A 13,666-nucleotide genomic window follows, 5' to 3' on the forward strand; every position below is an offset into this window, starting at 1 on the left:
TACTTATTATATACCAACGCGTTCTCTGAAATGGGACTAACGCACACACAGCTTTAAACACAAAGGCATATATGGCATGGAGCAATAAAACAAATCGCACATGCCTGATCCAGAAGGTGTTGTGTACGATTGAAGTAAACTAGTTGTTATGGCTGCAGATTAATTGTGTCTGAAAAAACGTACACAAAACAGCAGAAATTAACTTTTAACTCGTTTTCCCATTAAAAGACCAGACACGGCTATTTGTGCCTTTATTTCGTAGTGGGTGCACTTTTACCTAAATATATGTTCAACTTTAAATGTACGTGGCTGGGGATTAAATAAGGATAATTAAGCCCCAGTTTAAAGCTACATTAAGACAGTGTAGCCTTTTTAAAGCCTCGCTGACAACATATGTTAGACCTCACCATTATTTTCGGTGGCAGATCTCTTATAGGCCTTAGCTGTATTTGGAGCAATGATCGTCGGGCAAAACATGTTAGACGAATAATTGCGATGGCATACTTATTTAGCATACTCTCTGTTTGCAATATCTCGCTTAACCAATTAGTGATTTGGTAATTAGATTTTCTGCAGTTTTTTAATCAGGAACACATTTAAACTGATATTGAATGAGATTCAGTTTGTTCTTAAAAAGGCCCAACCAATATGCGTTTACATGCATGATATCATTAAGTCACAATGAACACAGCATACAACAATTTAGTGATTAAGTTTATATTTGCAGAGGTCTGTATCTACACTCTATAGTTAAACTCGTTAGCTACAATAAAAAAAGAGATGCACAAATACAACAACTATCACAAAATACAAGACAAACAAGTCCGGTCGCAGATGCTCTGTGTCTGTACAAAATACTACACTTGCACAACAAAGTACAAAGGAAATAAACAAGAGAGAAAACATTTACATCATAAATTATGGATTTGTGAAATTCAAAAGAATTCAAGTATTCTCTTTCTTCAGACAGTTGTAACGTGTCTAAACTGCACTAATTTCTCTTACAAAAAACACAAAGGTATTTCGAAGTGAAAGCAAAATGTAATTATCTCTTCAGAAGTTTTTCTTTTCTTTTTTCTTATACGGTGGACATGTAAATGTAAACTGGAAAATAACATAATCAGCATCAAACAGTTTCGAAGATTAAGGTTAATAAAACAATCCAACTATAAATATGAAGAGATTGGGAAGGTTGATTTGGTAAATCTGTGCTGTCCATGTGACTAGTGGTTATTATTGTTGTGTTGTGACTGCAGTCCACATTATTGTTCTTTTCTGTCGTTCCTTTCTTTGTTCATTTTCTTCATCTTCATTCGCCGGTTCTGAAACCAGATTTTGACCTGCCTTTCGGTCAGATTCAGGACCCTAGCGACCTCAAAACGGCGGTCTCTAGTAAGGTACATATTGAACAAAAACTCCTTTTCCAGTTCGAGAGTCTGGTACTTTGTGTAGGGCATCGCTTCTTCCTCGTGGAGCGTGCGTGTATCCAATTTGCCACAGGGTTATCTGCAATTAAAACCATAATATAATATTAATAATAACAAAGACAGAACAACAACGTGGGACATTTAAAACACGTAAGCAATGACTAATGAACACCACATTATGCTGAGCATTTGAAAATGTGCCTCTGCATTTACAGCATTCATGTGGGCTAATTCCAATGTGCAATCATTAAAAACCATGTCAAATCAAACATAGCTTTGATGTTTACCATTGTAGCTTAGCTGATAGTAAACATTTTAAGGAAGTATTCTAGCTTCAGACTATCCAACCTTACACTGATTTGCTTCCTTGTCCCCTTGACTTGTGAGTAACACCGTCGTAAAATACTCAATGCGCTTATTCACTTTATTGGCCCATAAAATGGCCCGTGGTTCAAGCCTTTACAGGTCCGTGGTGAAAGTCCTCCAATATGTCCCTACATTCCTCAAGTTGGCTGGAAGAGTCATGTGAATTAGTTTTGGACCCATAAGAATATGCAACTATATGTAGTCGAGCATCTTATTATCATTATTATGTGGGGGAATAATGCACATCATTACTGGGGATAAAATAGAGCCTAACAGTGTCTTTCACTTAGAAGACGGGCCTTTAATATAAGGACTGAAAGTCATCTTGTAGGGCTGCATGTGCCTTGTGTAATGGCACTGGGTCAAAATATGGTCGTAAAACTGCATCATAAAGCATTTACTGATGAATATTATTTCATATGTCAGTGTATGTCGCTCGCTTAAAGAGAGCACCTTGTATGTTTTTAACATCATGCAATAGCCTTCCAAATTCAACGTCTTCCTGTAGGTTTGAGTCCATGTTTACAACCCCGTCTGGTTTTATAGCCCCAATATTAGCCTAGTAGCGTTTGTCTTTTATAGTTCCTAAAGCTTTCCCCCTAGCAGAGGTTACTCTGGGCTGAGATTAAAAGGGGGGATGAAACAGATTATAATTTTACTTTATGCATGCCGTTAAAATGCTTCACGTCAAAAGCAGATTGACAGATTTTCAAACCAAAACTCCCACCCGGTTGTAAAAGACCGTATGGAGCTTGAACTTACTCGGATCTAGCTCCGGCTTCTCTTCTTTATGTTTCCCTGAAGCCATGAGCTCCGACTCGGGAGAAGGGATACTCTGCAGCGCCTTGTCTCGCATGTCAGTGGATGAGCAGTACAGATAATCCGTGTAGGTACGTCCACTGGAGCCGAGACACTCCGCGGCTCTGTGCTCCTGAAAGGCGTCGGGCTTCAGCCCAAAGTGCCTGCTGTTCCCCGGATAGGCATGGAAAGGCAGGGCGCCTGATATCGGCTCCAGCCATGACCGCATATACCTCGAGTCTGTGCTTAAGTGAGGCTGGTGACTGTATGGATGGTAAACCACTGAGGACTGGGAGTGTACAGGGGTCCATGAGGTGGAGAAGACGGGAGGCTTGGGTGCGAAGCTGCAGGAAGGATAGTCGGCACACTCCGCTACTAGGGACGTCGTGCGAGAGCCGGCTGGGTGAGAACCGGGAGCCGAAAACCGAGCTGCAGCAAGGACATCCTCGTTTTCATGGTTGATCAAGGAGTCCACATAATAATTACTTATGGGACCCGTGGTCGACATGTCGAAGCTTCCCCGACTCTTTTACATGCATCCGATTATTATATGGAGTGTATGTGTACTTTTTTTATCTAGCCATAGAACAATCAAGGCAGGTAATTATTTCTCAACGCTTGTCTGGCTGCGATTGGCTGCCTCACCGACACGTGATTATATTTACCCCCACAAAAATTGTACAGTGGATCAATGCGCCACTTATCCTCGGATCCAATGCACATAAATCGGATTAAAGAATGTGCTCTTTTGCTCTCTCTCGGACGTATTAGAGGTAACTTTAACAACCATGCTTCTTTATAAGGAAATGTACCTCTGTAGAGCTAATAGTGGACCTTTATCTAGTCGCAGCACAGACCTGCGCACATTACGTCTAAACCCGAGCAAGGCACTATTTGATGGTGTAATCAATCTCTGTCTGGTGAAATCCGTAGCCCCGTGTTATTCCAATGGATAGTATTACAACATTAAAGTGTTTATTGAATCGTTTGCGCCTTTTATCTTTATCAAAGCAGCACATTTTATACAGTGAAGGGTTTATAACTTCCGGTGGAATGCTGTGTACTTCTTAATAGAGAGAGAAGGCTTCACAGTAGCTACATATAGACTCGACAGACGGGAGTGGTAATCATAATACGGGATGCAGGATAAACCAACAATTAAGTTTGCTCCGTTTTAACGAGGACGCAACAGACCAACCATGTTCTAAATGGGATCTGCGGAGATAGGAGAGGAGGGGATTTGGATTCCTGACAAGCAGCCCACTACAGCGGGTTATATTCGGCGAGTGACCGTCCATGTTTTTATGCCTATCAATAAATTTTAACGAGGACCATTTGATTGTTCATAAACGTGTCGTTAAGGTTGCATCCGAGTTCCTCGCTTAACATAAAACCACCACCACGTTATGCATGTGAAACGATTCTTATGAAACAGAGGCCGAAGACAGGAAACAGAAGACTGCAGAGAGCAGAGGAGGTAAAAAGGTTCGTTAAAGGGCTAACTATGAATGTTTTCATAACAGGGATAATGTTACTATTGTATCTAATGGCAGGAATTTACTGTTTTTCCCTGCGATACAGTGTAGCTTGTCAGTCAGTCTGTGAAACATCCAACATTGCAACATGTAACATTGGGTTGCAGCGGCAAGGCAACAAAAGACCAATATAATTTATACTAATGTCACAGGTAATACAAATCAGACTAATTGTGGTTTAATGCACATTTGAATTAAGGATGAGGTCCAAAACAAAATAGTTGATGCATTATAAATACAAAAAGATGCACAAATCATATTTTTGTGACGTGGTGACTTTGGTGAATTTGCACATTTTAAGAAACTGTGATGCTGACGTTCTTGCGGATCTTATCTGGTTTATGTGTGTTTTAGGCCATTTGTTTTTGTGATGTAGCCTATAGATGTGCGTAATTGCCATTAGAGTACCATTAATTGCCATTAGATGTGTTTTTGGATTAGTAGTAGTACAAAAACGGAATTTAATGATTGTAAACTTTAAATTTAGCTAAATATGGAGCTAAATATGAATGTGTAGACCTCCAAAAGTGAAATCAGTAGCTGCCTAACAAACTACAATTCGCTACGTTCACATTAACTGAAACTGAGTGCACTGAGTTCCATAAATAAGAAATGACAGTTAAGTCAGGGACCTAATTTCAAAAATAAACCCTAATTTACGAGTGATAATTACTTGCTTTGTAGGAAAATAAAAACTGTAAAGTCAGGATTTGAAAACAAATCTCCCCTTTGTCATCGCCAAGCTACAAGGGTCACATGACATTACAATTTATTGCAGACTAAATTGAACTTCAGTTCAAATTCATACTTACACATGGAAATTATCATAATACTTAATATTTCGAATCCATTATGCTTAATGGTATCAGTATACGCGTTAGGATGTGCGATGTTTGTCATGGCTGCTGAGTTCAGATTCAACCATGAAATGTAAAAGGCCAGACGCCAGACCTTAACCCGGTTAACACCAAACGGCGTCCTGGTGAGCGTTGATGAATGCGCAAGTCTGCGGCTAGTCCAACATTTCCCCAAATGTTCAAAGAAAAACAGCCGTTCAGTATAAGCAAATCTTACAATCGATTTTTCAAGAGTCCATTTATTCTGCAGCTGCCATAAAAAAAGAACACAAATGTGCATGGTGGCCATTTATTACTATAACATATGGTCATATAAAAACGTTATATAGCTCGTATCTATGTCCAAAGTAATCCATTTAATAATCCTTTGTGTGACTCTGGTGTGTGTGTGTGTGTGTGTGTGTGTGTGTGTGTGTGTGTGTGTGTGTGTGTGTGTGTGTGTGTGTGTGTGTGTGTGTGTGTGTGTGAGAGAGAGAGAGATATATAACAAGTGAGAATGTTTGTTTCTTACAATGTCTTACAACTCTTTTATCCATATGTGATATGTGTTGTGCTACAATAAAAAAATGCATAATTAAATATTCCTTTGTTGTTGGTTCTTATCTCTGATAGGTCTGCCTTTTACTGTTGTTCTCCGTAAATACAAGTGAACTTGCAACATTTCTTCGGCAGTAAAATCTTTTTTGCATCGCTACATTTGTGTATTTAATATCTAAGTATCTAACTTCTTCTTTAACATTTCCCCGACACACCAGCCTTATTTGGCAAACAAAAGCACTGTTCAGACAATTTTGTTTTAAACATTTATAATCCAGTATCAGTTATGTATGAAAATAAATCATGTAAATTGAGAAATAAAGCAACAGTGCTCGTTTAGAATAAGACAAACCATACAAAGTTGGGATGATTTGCATTTAGATGAGGTGTTTGATCGTATAGTCAATGCAAGTCCATTTCTAACATACATTACCAAATCACAAATGTGCCTATAGGCTTTTTTAATCTCAAAAAGTATATGTAGCACTTTGTGTTTTCATATTCACGTATGGCTTCTGGTTTTAATGTACGGGATCAGGGATGAGCTGGATTTGATCAAATGCAAATTCATTCATAAGCTTATAACCAACTAATCAATTGATGCCAATAACAATGCTTGAAACTGGCTCTCATATTACTCAGCTATACCATTCGGTTTTTCTCTTGATATACACACATACACACATTTTAATATAGACAACTCTTCTTGTGCAATATAACGTAAAATATATTAGTATAGGCTACTTATCGCATGATCACAGCTTTACTGAGGTTGACAATGTTTTTTCTGTTTAAACTTAAATTAAGTTATAAAGCTTTTTGCCTATATACATATGGTCGACGCTAACGGGCAAAAACATTTAAAGTAAGACTAAGTCTTTTTGCATGAGCGCCGCCGTAGTGCAGTGGTGTTTGAATTTGGATGTATTGGCAAAAAGTAGTGTTTTAGGACATATGCCGTTAGATCTACATATTAAATATAATTTCGGTTTAATTGCTTATTTCACCTACATCGGTTTATAGGGTGAACATGCAAACAAATATAATTATTGAAAATTGTAGCTTCAATTGAGATGATTAATCTGAAAATAGATTAAACAACAAGTCCCATTCCTCAGACCAGCCCAGTAGCATATGCATGTTCAAATGTGACATTATCACATGCTTCAGATTTCTCTTTGTAGGCCTACTATTATAATCATAAAACAGATAAAGAAACAGCTCGACATGCTGTTAAAGACCAACACACCTGTTAAGGTATCTATCTTCATTGCCATGGGAGTCTGAGCATTGTTTGTTTTCACCTCCGTCCTCACAACACGTTTGTGTGATTGCTGGTTACATGAACAACAAACAAAGAATGTAAGCTCTTAGTTCGTTGCAACATGACTTCAGACACGTGCGGTCATATTTGCTAGCTTGACGACATGCAGGGCGGAGGCGTATTATTTAGCTACTGTCAATAATGAAGATATTAAGTGTAATTTCCTCCGAGAAATAGTCACAGCATTTTCCCATTAAAGCACACAAGAAACAAATAGTCTCTTAAAACAAGCTCACGGTGCAATTTAACCAAATAAATAAATACAAATGTGTGCAGCATTTGGATCATATTATACGCGCTGAAACTCTACATATAAAAAATTCAAAGTCGATATGAAAAGTTATTTATAAAGACCCATGTGCTCAGCAGAACCTTGTAATCCAAACTGAAGCATCAATGTCCTCGATAACCGCTGCATTTAACAGTTTCATCATAACACTGCTCCTAGTTTATTTATTGAGATTGTCCTAAAAAGCAAACCCCTCCCTCTTCAACACATGTGCTGAGAAATAATGCTGATCAATAGGCCTGAAGATATCCTCATGGTGATGACTGCCGCACATTTTGCATTTTGGTCCTAAAGTTTTTCTTAATTAAAGAGGCGAAGTAAGTCAAACCGGCAAGTGATAATAATCCATTGATTTAGAATTTTAAAAAATGGCTAAGTATTGTTTCTGCTGCACAACTGATCGCCAGTTTCAACTAACAATAACTTCCTCATATATCCTAAAATAAAGTTAATAATAATAATGTCAAAATAGAGAAAAAAAAGTAAAGCGGTTAGAATATTTGGCTCATGTCTGATCAGTGACAGTAACACATCTTCAGCTGTCCGGAGGAAGTGGCTGACTAAAGCCTTTAGTTCCTGTGCGCCACTACAAAGTGAAATAAATGGCTTTATGTGTATATGGTTTTAGGGTGAATCTGCGCAGCTCTCGGGGCTGTTTCCAGCGCTGTAAAGTCTTTGTCAGTGATGCATTCCAAGGGAGACCCTCATTCACTGAGCTGAATGAAAGTGACTTTGGATTCCAGACTGTCTCTTCCAGTTGCACTACGGGGAGGGGGGCTGAGAAAACAAGGGGAAATTGTGACCAGGATAAACACTGGACTGCCTTAGGAAAAATGCTGACTGCGACACACAAACAGACCTTTTACGTTTTCTTCCTTTTAAAAATAAACTCATCACTTTCTGAGGACTTTTATTTCACATAATGGCCGATATTAATCCACTCCTGGTTAGTAGGCCTACATCAATTATCTTAATAATCAAATGGAAATATGAGGCGAGGCTTAAATAAAGTTAGGCCTATACTTGTATTGGTTGGTGGCTCACTGACGTGCTATCGATAACAATATATATGTTATTTTCCGTTAATCAATTAAGTTAGTGCTATTGGACTACAATATCAGTGATGCTATTCTAATCAAAAGAAGATAGAAGTATTATTATCTATACACTCCGCCAAAATCTTAAAACTGTTGTTTCTTTATTGATAAGAATCAGGGTAATATAATATATTTAACTAAATACAAAATAAACGCAGCATCAGCCCGATAAAGGTTCGTGCAAAAGCAATATAAAAAGAGAAAGTTTAAATGCAAACATTAAACAAGGTAAAGGACACCTAAAGCATGACACGTCGACTTAAACTGCTTGATGTGCAAAAATAATGTTTGCAGGAATTTTCCTGAAGAGAAATCCAATAGGCCTCAATTATCAAAATGTGACTTCTAATGGGACGATTGTTGCGAGTGTAAGTGTTGTTATGTGTGTTGACATTTGTGAGAAAAAAATACGTTCAAAGTAAAAATTATTTTAAAATAATAAAGTATCAAATATTTTTTAATTGTACACCACCTCACACTGCAACAAAGTGAAACATTTAATTGCACGACATTTTGGAATAAAACATTTAAAGCAGCAGAGTAGCATTAACAGGAACAAGACATGCTCAAACACATACAATGATGGAAATGTCAATACGCATCCATTTCCTGTTGTGGAGTCTAATTAATTTGTCAGATAATTGAAAGAGTCAAATATGTGGCATCTATCTACTGGTATCAACCCATCTCTCTATTCAGATCATCATAAAGCAGCTGAAACCACTAAACCACAGCAGACAGCCAGTGATGACAGATGCAATACAACGCAGTCTAAAACTTTACCCCATGTTGTTTACAACCTATTCTCCTTCTGAGAGCCTCGGAAGGGTTTACAGCCCGCCACAAAATAACAGCAAAGAAAGAAAGCGTCTCTGTCCAAGGTATTGCAGCTCAGTTCATTTACAATGCTATTTGCGGGGACATGGGTGAGGGGTAATTCAGCGGAAATTGTGCCCTTGATGAAGACGAACTGACGTAATCAAGGCAGTTTCTTGTTGCCGAGCCAGGAAGCCAACCCCAACAACATGAAACTACCTAAACCACGCTTCAGCTTCGCGTAAAGGGGTTTAAAATCCATGGAAAGGACAATATGCAAAATCCAAGAGAGGATTAACACTATTCAGCACAAAGAGAAAGGCGAGTACCAACACAATAAAACATAACATGATCCACAAGCGCTAGATATCATACTTTCTAATAACAATTTGTATAGCTCGGCATGCCTTTACTCGTTTGCTCATAAAAACAGCATCAGTTTTAAAGTGTTTTTGTTCTAAACCCATAACTAGCGCAGTAGCAGCACACCACAGCAAGTAATTCGGCAGTTACAAAATATGAGAAAATACAATGTTTTTGTATACCCAGAAACATAAAGCAAAAATATGAATCAACCAGCATTGTAAAAGCAGAATAGAGGAGAGGAGAAGAGAAATAAAACGGAGATCAGCAGCGCTGATTGATCAACAACTTATAAACTATCGACATGTGAAGGCGTGCACCATGCGTGCACAAGAGCTGTCAAGCAAGCTCCCCGTGACAGATGTGGCATACTTTCCAAAACAGGAAACAACAATATTACATCAAATGTGAGTCCTACCTTCACTCGCTTCCTACAGACGCTTTCCCGGTGTGTTTAGTTATCCACGTGTTTGCCGTGATGCCTGTTGTTATTGTTCCTGCAGCCGTCGCGGTCCCTTTTATCCACCATCTTTCTTATCTCCTGCTCCCATGAAGATCCATTATCCTGGGTGGAGGCAGCTGCTTCTTCCAGCCCAGCGCCCCGGCTGGATCCTGCACATTGCAGTCTCTGCTGTGTGAATTAGCCTTCCTCCACACACCTTTACACGCATCTTTACTGCTGCAGCACATTATATTTGCAGATCATAAAATCCACCCCCAACGCTTTCCAGGGCGAACCTGACATTATAATTTTATGACCTTGACTTACTGTGGTCACCTGGATAATATTTAAATCAACGTTATGGTCTCTCTCTTCTATTAAAACTGCCATGATCTACCTTTTCTCATCCGCAGTGTCTCTCCCTCCCTCTCATTTGCACCACTATGCCAGGGGAAGGACAAAGTTGGTAATACCTTTCCATTTCCCCCTCCTTTTATTGTTTTTGAATGGTTTGCCATGAGCTTCATATCGTCTTGTGCATGCACATTACATTGCACGGCTATGCCAGAGCAACAGACGCCAACGAAGAAGCGGCACAAGTGGCTTAACATTCATTATATCTCAGCGAAATAAAACTGCTTAAATGCCAAGAGTTATTTATAGACTGATTGGTATTGCCTCCTCCTTTCGTTTGCTTCATGTTATATTATAATTATCATCGGAAGGTAATTGCACCTCATCGTTCCAACGCTGTTGCAAGTGTTCACTCTGCAGCGAGTTCAAGGTATACGCTGTGGATATGTGAATGTGTGTTCGGTGTATGTTTAGCGTGTAAGTGTGCATATAAATTAGATAGATAGCATATGATAGCCTACTGAATGCATAAGATTACACATGCATGTCTGTATATACCTGTCATGTAAATGCATATGTGTGGGTAGTGTATGTGTGTGAGTGTATGTGTGGTTTAAATGTCCTCAGGAATAGTTAAAAACTGCATTGTGCCCCCTTTCTCGGCTCTCCCTGCTAAGCTTCTTCAGCTTCATGCGTCTGTTTTGGAACCAGATCTTGACCTGTCTGTCGGTCAGGTTGATACTCCGGCTGATCTCCAGGCGGCGCTCCCGAGACAGATACATGTTGAACAAGAACTCCTTCTCCAGCTCCAGCGTCTGGTGCTTTGTGTAGGGGCAGCGCTTCTTCCTTCCACTTTTGGCTTTTAACCAGCTTCCCGGTGTCTTTTCCGCGGATAAATCATCTACCGGAGCAAAAAAAAAGACAACGATGAACAAATGTGGCCAAATCCGGAGAGTAATTTTGTGCAGAAATCATGCAGCCTCCATGAGTACGCTAGATGCTATGTCCACGCCCATATCTCACATGCCCATTCACTAACGTTGATCTGGATCAAAATAGTTTAGAAGACCAGACTAACCAGTGTGGACCCTCCGACACTCTCCCTTGAACAAATGAACAACGTCGAACATCCCAGCTTTTGCTTCAACTCCTACTGCTTTCAAATTGCCTTTGTGTGATGTACAGCTATAATTAGATCAAATCAAGCTAGGGTGTGTAAGCACTTCTTTTGTCTGTGTTGGACCTCAGACTCCCATAAAATGTTATTACCTTTGCACGCCGGAGTCAATTTTTTTTTTGGAGGTTCATCCCAAACAAAACAAAGTCTCTGTAGCATAATATCAGATTGAGCAAAACAGTTATGTCGGTATTAGCAGGTAATTTCTTGATTAGGTTGCAGGCTCAAGGGAATAACGCCCCTTTTGCGTACACAAGCAGAGGCGTACACACAGAAACAGAAACAGAAACACACACACACAATGCAGGTTGCAGTAATAATTATACTAATGTGAAAACTCAGTGTGTGGCCCAAACATAATCATTAACAAACATTTAATTCGGTAATATAACACACGCACGCACGCACACACGCACGCACGCACACACGCACGCACGCACACACACACACACACACACACACACACACACACACACACACACACACACACACACAGATCCTATTGCATGCATGTCTTTTTCGCAAATTACACATGAAATTGGAACTCATTTTTAAAAAGAGTTAAAGAAAGGTAGCAGAAGGGTGAACTTATTTCATAGCATAGATTACTAGCATCCATTATAAGGGCAGTCTAATGGCAACAATTATTCTAACGGTTAAATGTGTGTGTGAGGTGTGTGTGGGTTTTAATTATTATCAACCAATCGTTGCAGTTTACTAAAAAAAACTATTTAAAAAAGTTAATAAAGTTATTATTGCTAAAGTACATATTCGTAATTTTTTCAAATGGAAGAAGACAAATGTGCCCGAATCTTATTGAGCCGCTGTTAGCATGAAGGAAATGATCATGAAAGAAAATGTCTCAGACGTGGACAATTATGTTTTAAAAATGGGACTGATTTATCGTTAATTATCCGTACAGCGAATTACAAATGTATTTCTGATGAATAAAATAAGGGAGAATTGTTCTCTGCGGTTTTAAAAAAAACAAGGTCATTTTTACAAAGATTTTTTTCTGATGGAGTTAAGCTGTATAGTTTTACGTTAGCTAAATACCACAATTTTGATGGGTAAAATTGGAAATGTTAAAATAGTTAAGTTTCACAATGTAATTGGCCAATGTAACAGAAACAAATAATGTGATAACGTGTGTGCGTGCGTGTGAGCGTGTTTATTTCGACGATAACTGCGCATCTCACATTCTCAAATGAAAGGAAAGGTGTTAAATGCCACGGGAACCATAACCCCTGCCAAGCAGGCCTGTCAAATGCCCATACAGCCAATATGACTGATTTTAAACACAAGTCTGCATGGTCATGACACAACACAGCATGCACAGCACTGATACAATTAATGCAAGTGTGAAAATTGTTTTTGGACGTTTTGTATGTGTGTGAGAGTGTACGTAAGGTAGGAGGAAGAGGAGGGGGTAAAGTCGTCTACCTTTTAATTCCCCGTCCGAGTTATCTGAGCAGCTGTCACTCTTGGTCTTCTCTTCCTTCCTGCTCTGACTCTCATCTGTGTTTAAAACCTCTCTCGCTGTATCCTGCGCCGATTTACTGCAATTTAGTGTCGATTCTGAGTCAACAGATGTCGCCAAGTGGGTAAGAGAGAAGCCGGAGAACTGCTGCTCGTCTTGCTGCGGCCTCTCTCCGTTGAACACCTGGAAACAGCCACTGGACGAGGCGGTTTGCTCAGGCCGGGAGCTATTGTCTCCGAGCCGGATGTAAGTGGCCGAGTCTGTTGTCTCTTTGGCCTTATTGCTGTCATCCTGATAGAGGCAACAACACGCCTCCTCTTTGACGTTGCCCGCTGGAAACAAGCAGGGTTGTAAACACTGGGCAACAGGTTGTTCGTCCCTACTGGTTTTTGAGCCTGGGGTCCATGTGGCCAGCTGTGTTGACAGGTAGGACGCATCCTGGAAGCCGCTGAGCGACACACCGCCCGGAGGAACCTCGTCTCTTTTGGGGAGTGAAGATGGTCCAACCTTCCCAATGTTTCTCATCACTGAATATCCGTACTCTGCAGCTGTGTGGATGTACATCCCGGGGTTGCTGGAATAACCCTCACCTCTGAAGGAAGATGATCCTCCCATTAAGGAATCCATCAGGAAGTTACCGGGAGCTATGTTATTCGGACATGACATTTTTGCATTTGGCAACACGGTATCGTTAAGTGTGTTCCACTGAGTCTGAACTACGGGATTTCTCCTGGAGAATAAGGACAGTAGGATGCTGACATCTTTTGGAGGGGGGTGCAAAAATATCAGTAAGATAATTATGGA

At 39.7% G+C, this 13,666-nt stretch overlaps 2 protein-coding genes across 5 annotated transcripts in view; both read right to left on the reverse strand.

The window, feature by feature from the left end:
- hoxc10a (homeobox C10a) overlaps positions 1-13,666 on the reverse strand; it is a 53,780-nt gene extending 40,114 nt beyond the window's left edge. For all 4 annotated transcript variants that reach the window (XM_034208875.1, XM_034208876.1, XM_034208877.1 and 1 more), the window contains exons 1-2: positions 12,826-13,666; positions 9,828-11,106 (exon numbers count right to left, since the gene is read on the reverse strand). In XM_034208875.1, the coding sequence (XP_034064766.1) occupies positions 10,829-11,106; positions 12,826-13,528 (981 nt within the window). In that variant the 5' untranslated portion in view covers positions 13,529-13,666 and the 3' untranslated portion in view covers positions 9,828-10,828. The remainder of the gene's footprint in view (positions 1-9,827; positions 11,107-12,825) is intronic.
- hoxc9a (homeobox C9a) lies at positions 702-9,801 on the reverse strand. Its single transcript, XM_034208883.1, is given in 3 exon segments — positions 702-1,453; positions 1,456-1,506; positions 2,556-9,801. Coding segments are annotated over 3 exon segments (786 nt in total). The 5' UTR covers positions 3,100-9,801; the 3' UTR covers positions 702-1,262.

The sequence above is a fragment of the Gymnodraco acuticeps genome, unplaced genomic scaffold, assembly GCF_902827175.1.
Source record: "Gymnodraco acuticeps unplaced genomic scaffold, fGymAcu1.1, whole genome shotgun sequence".
Taxonomy (NCBI): domain Eukaryota; kingdom Metazoa; phylum Chordata; class Actinopteri; order Perciformes; family Bathydraconidae; genus Gymnodraco; species Gymnodraco acuticeps.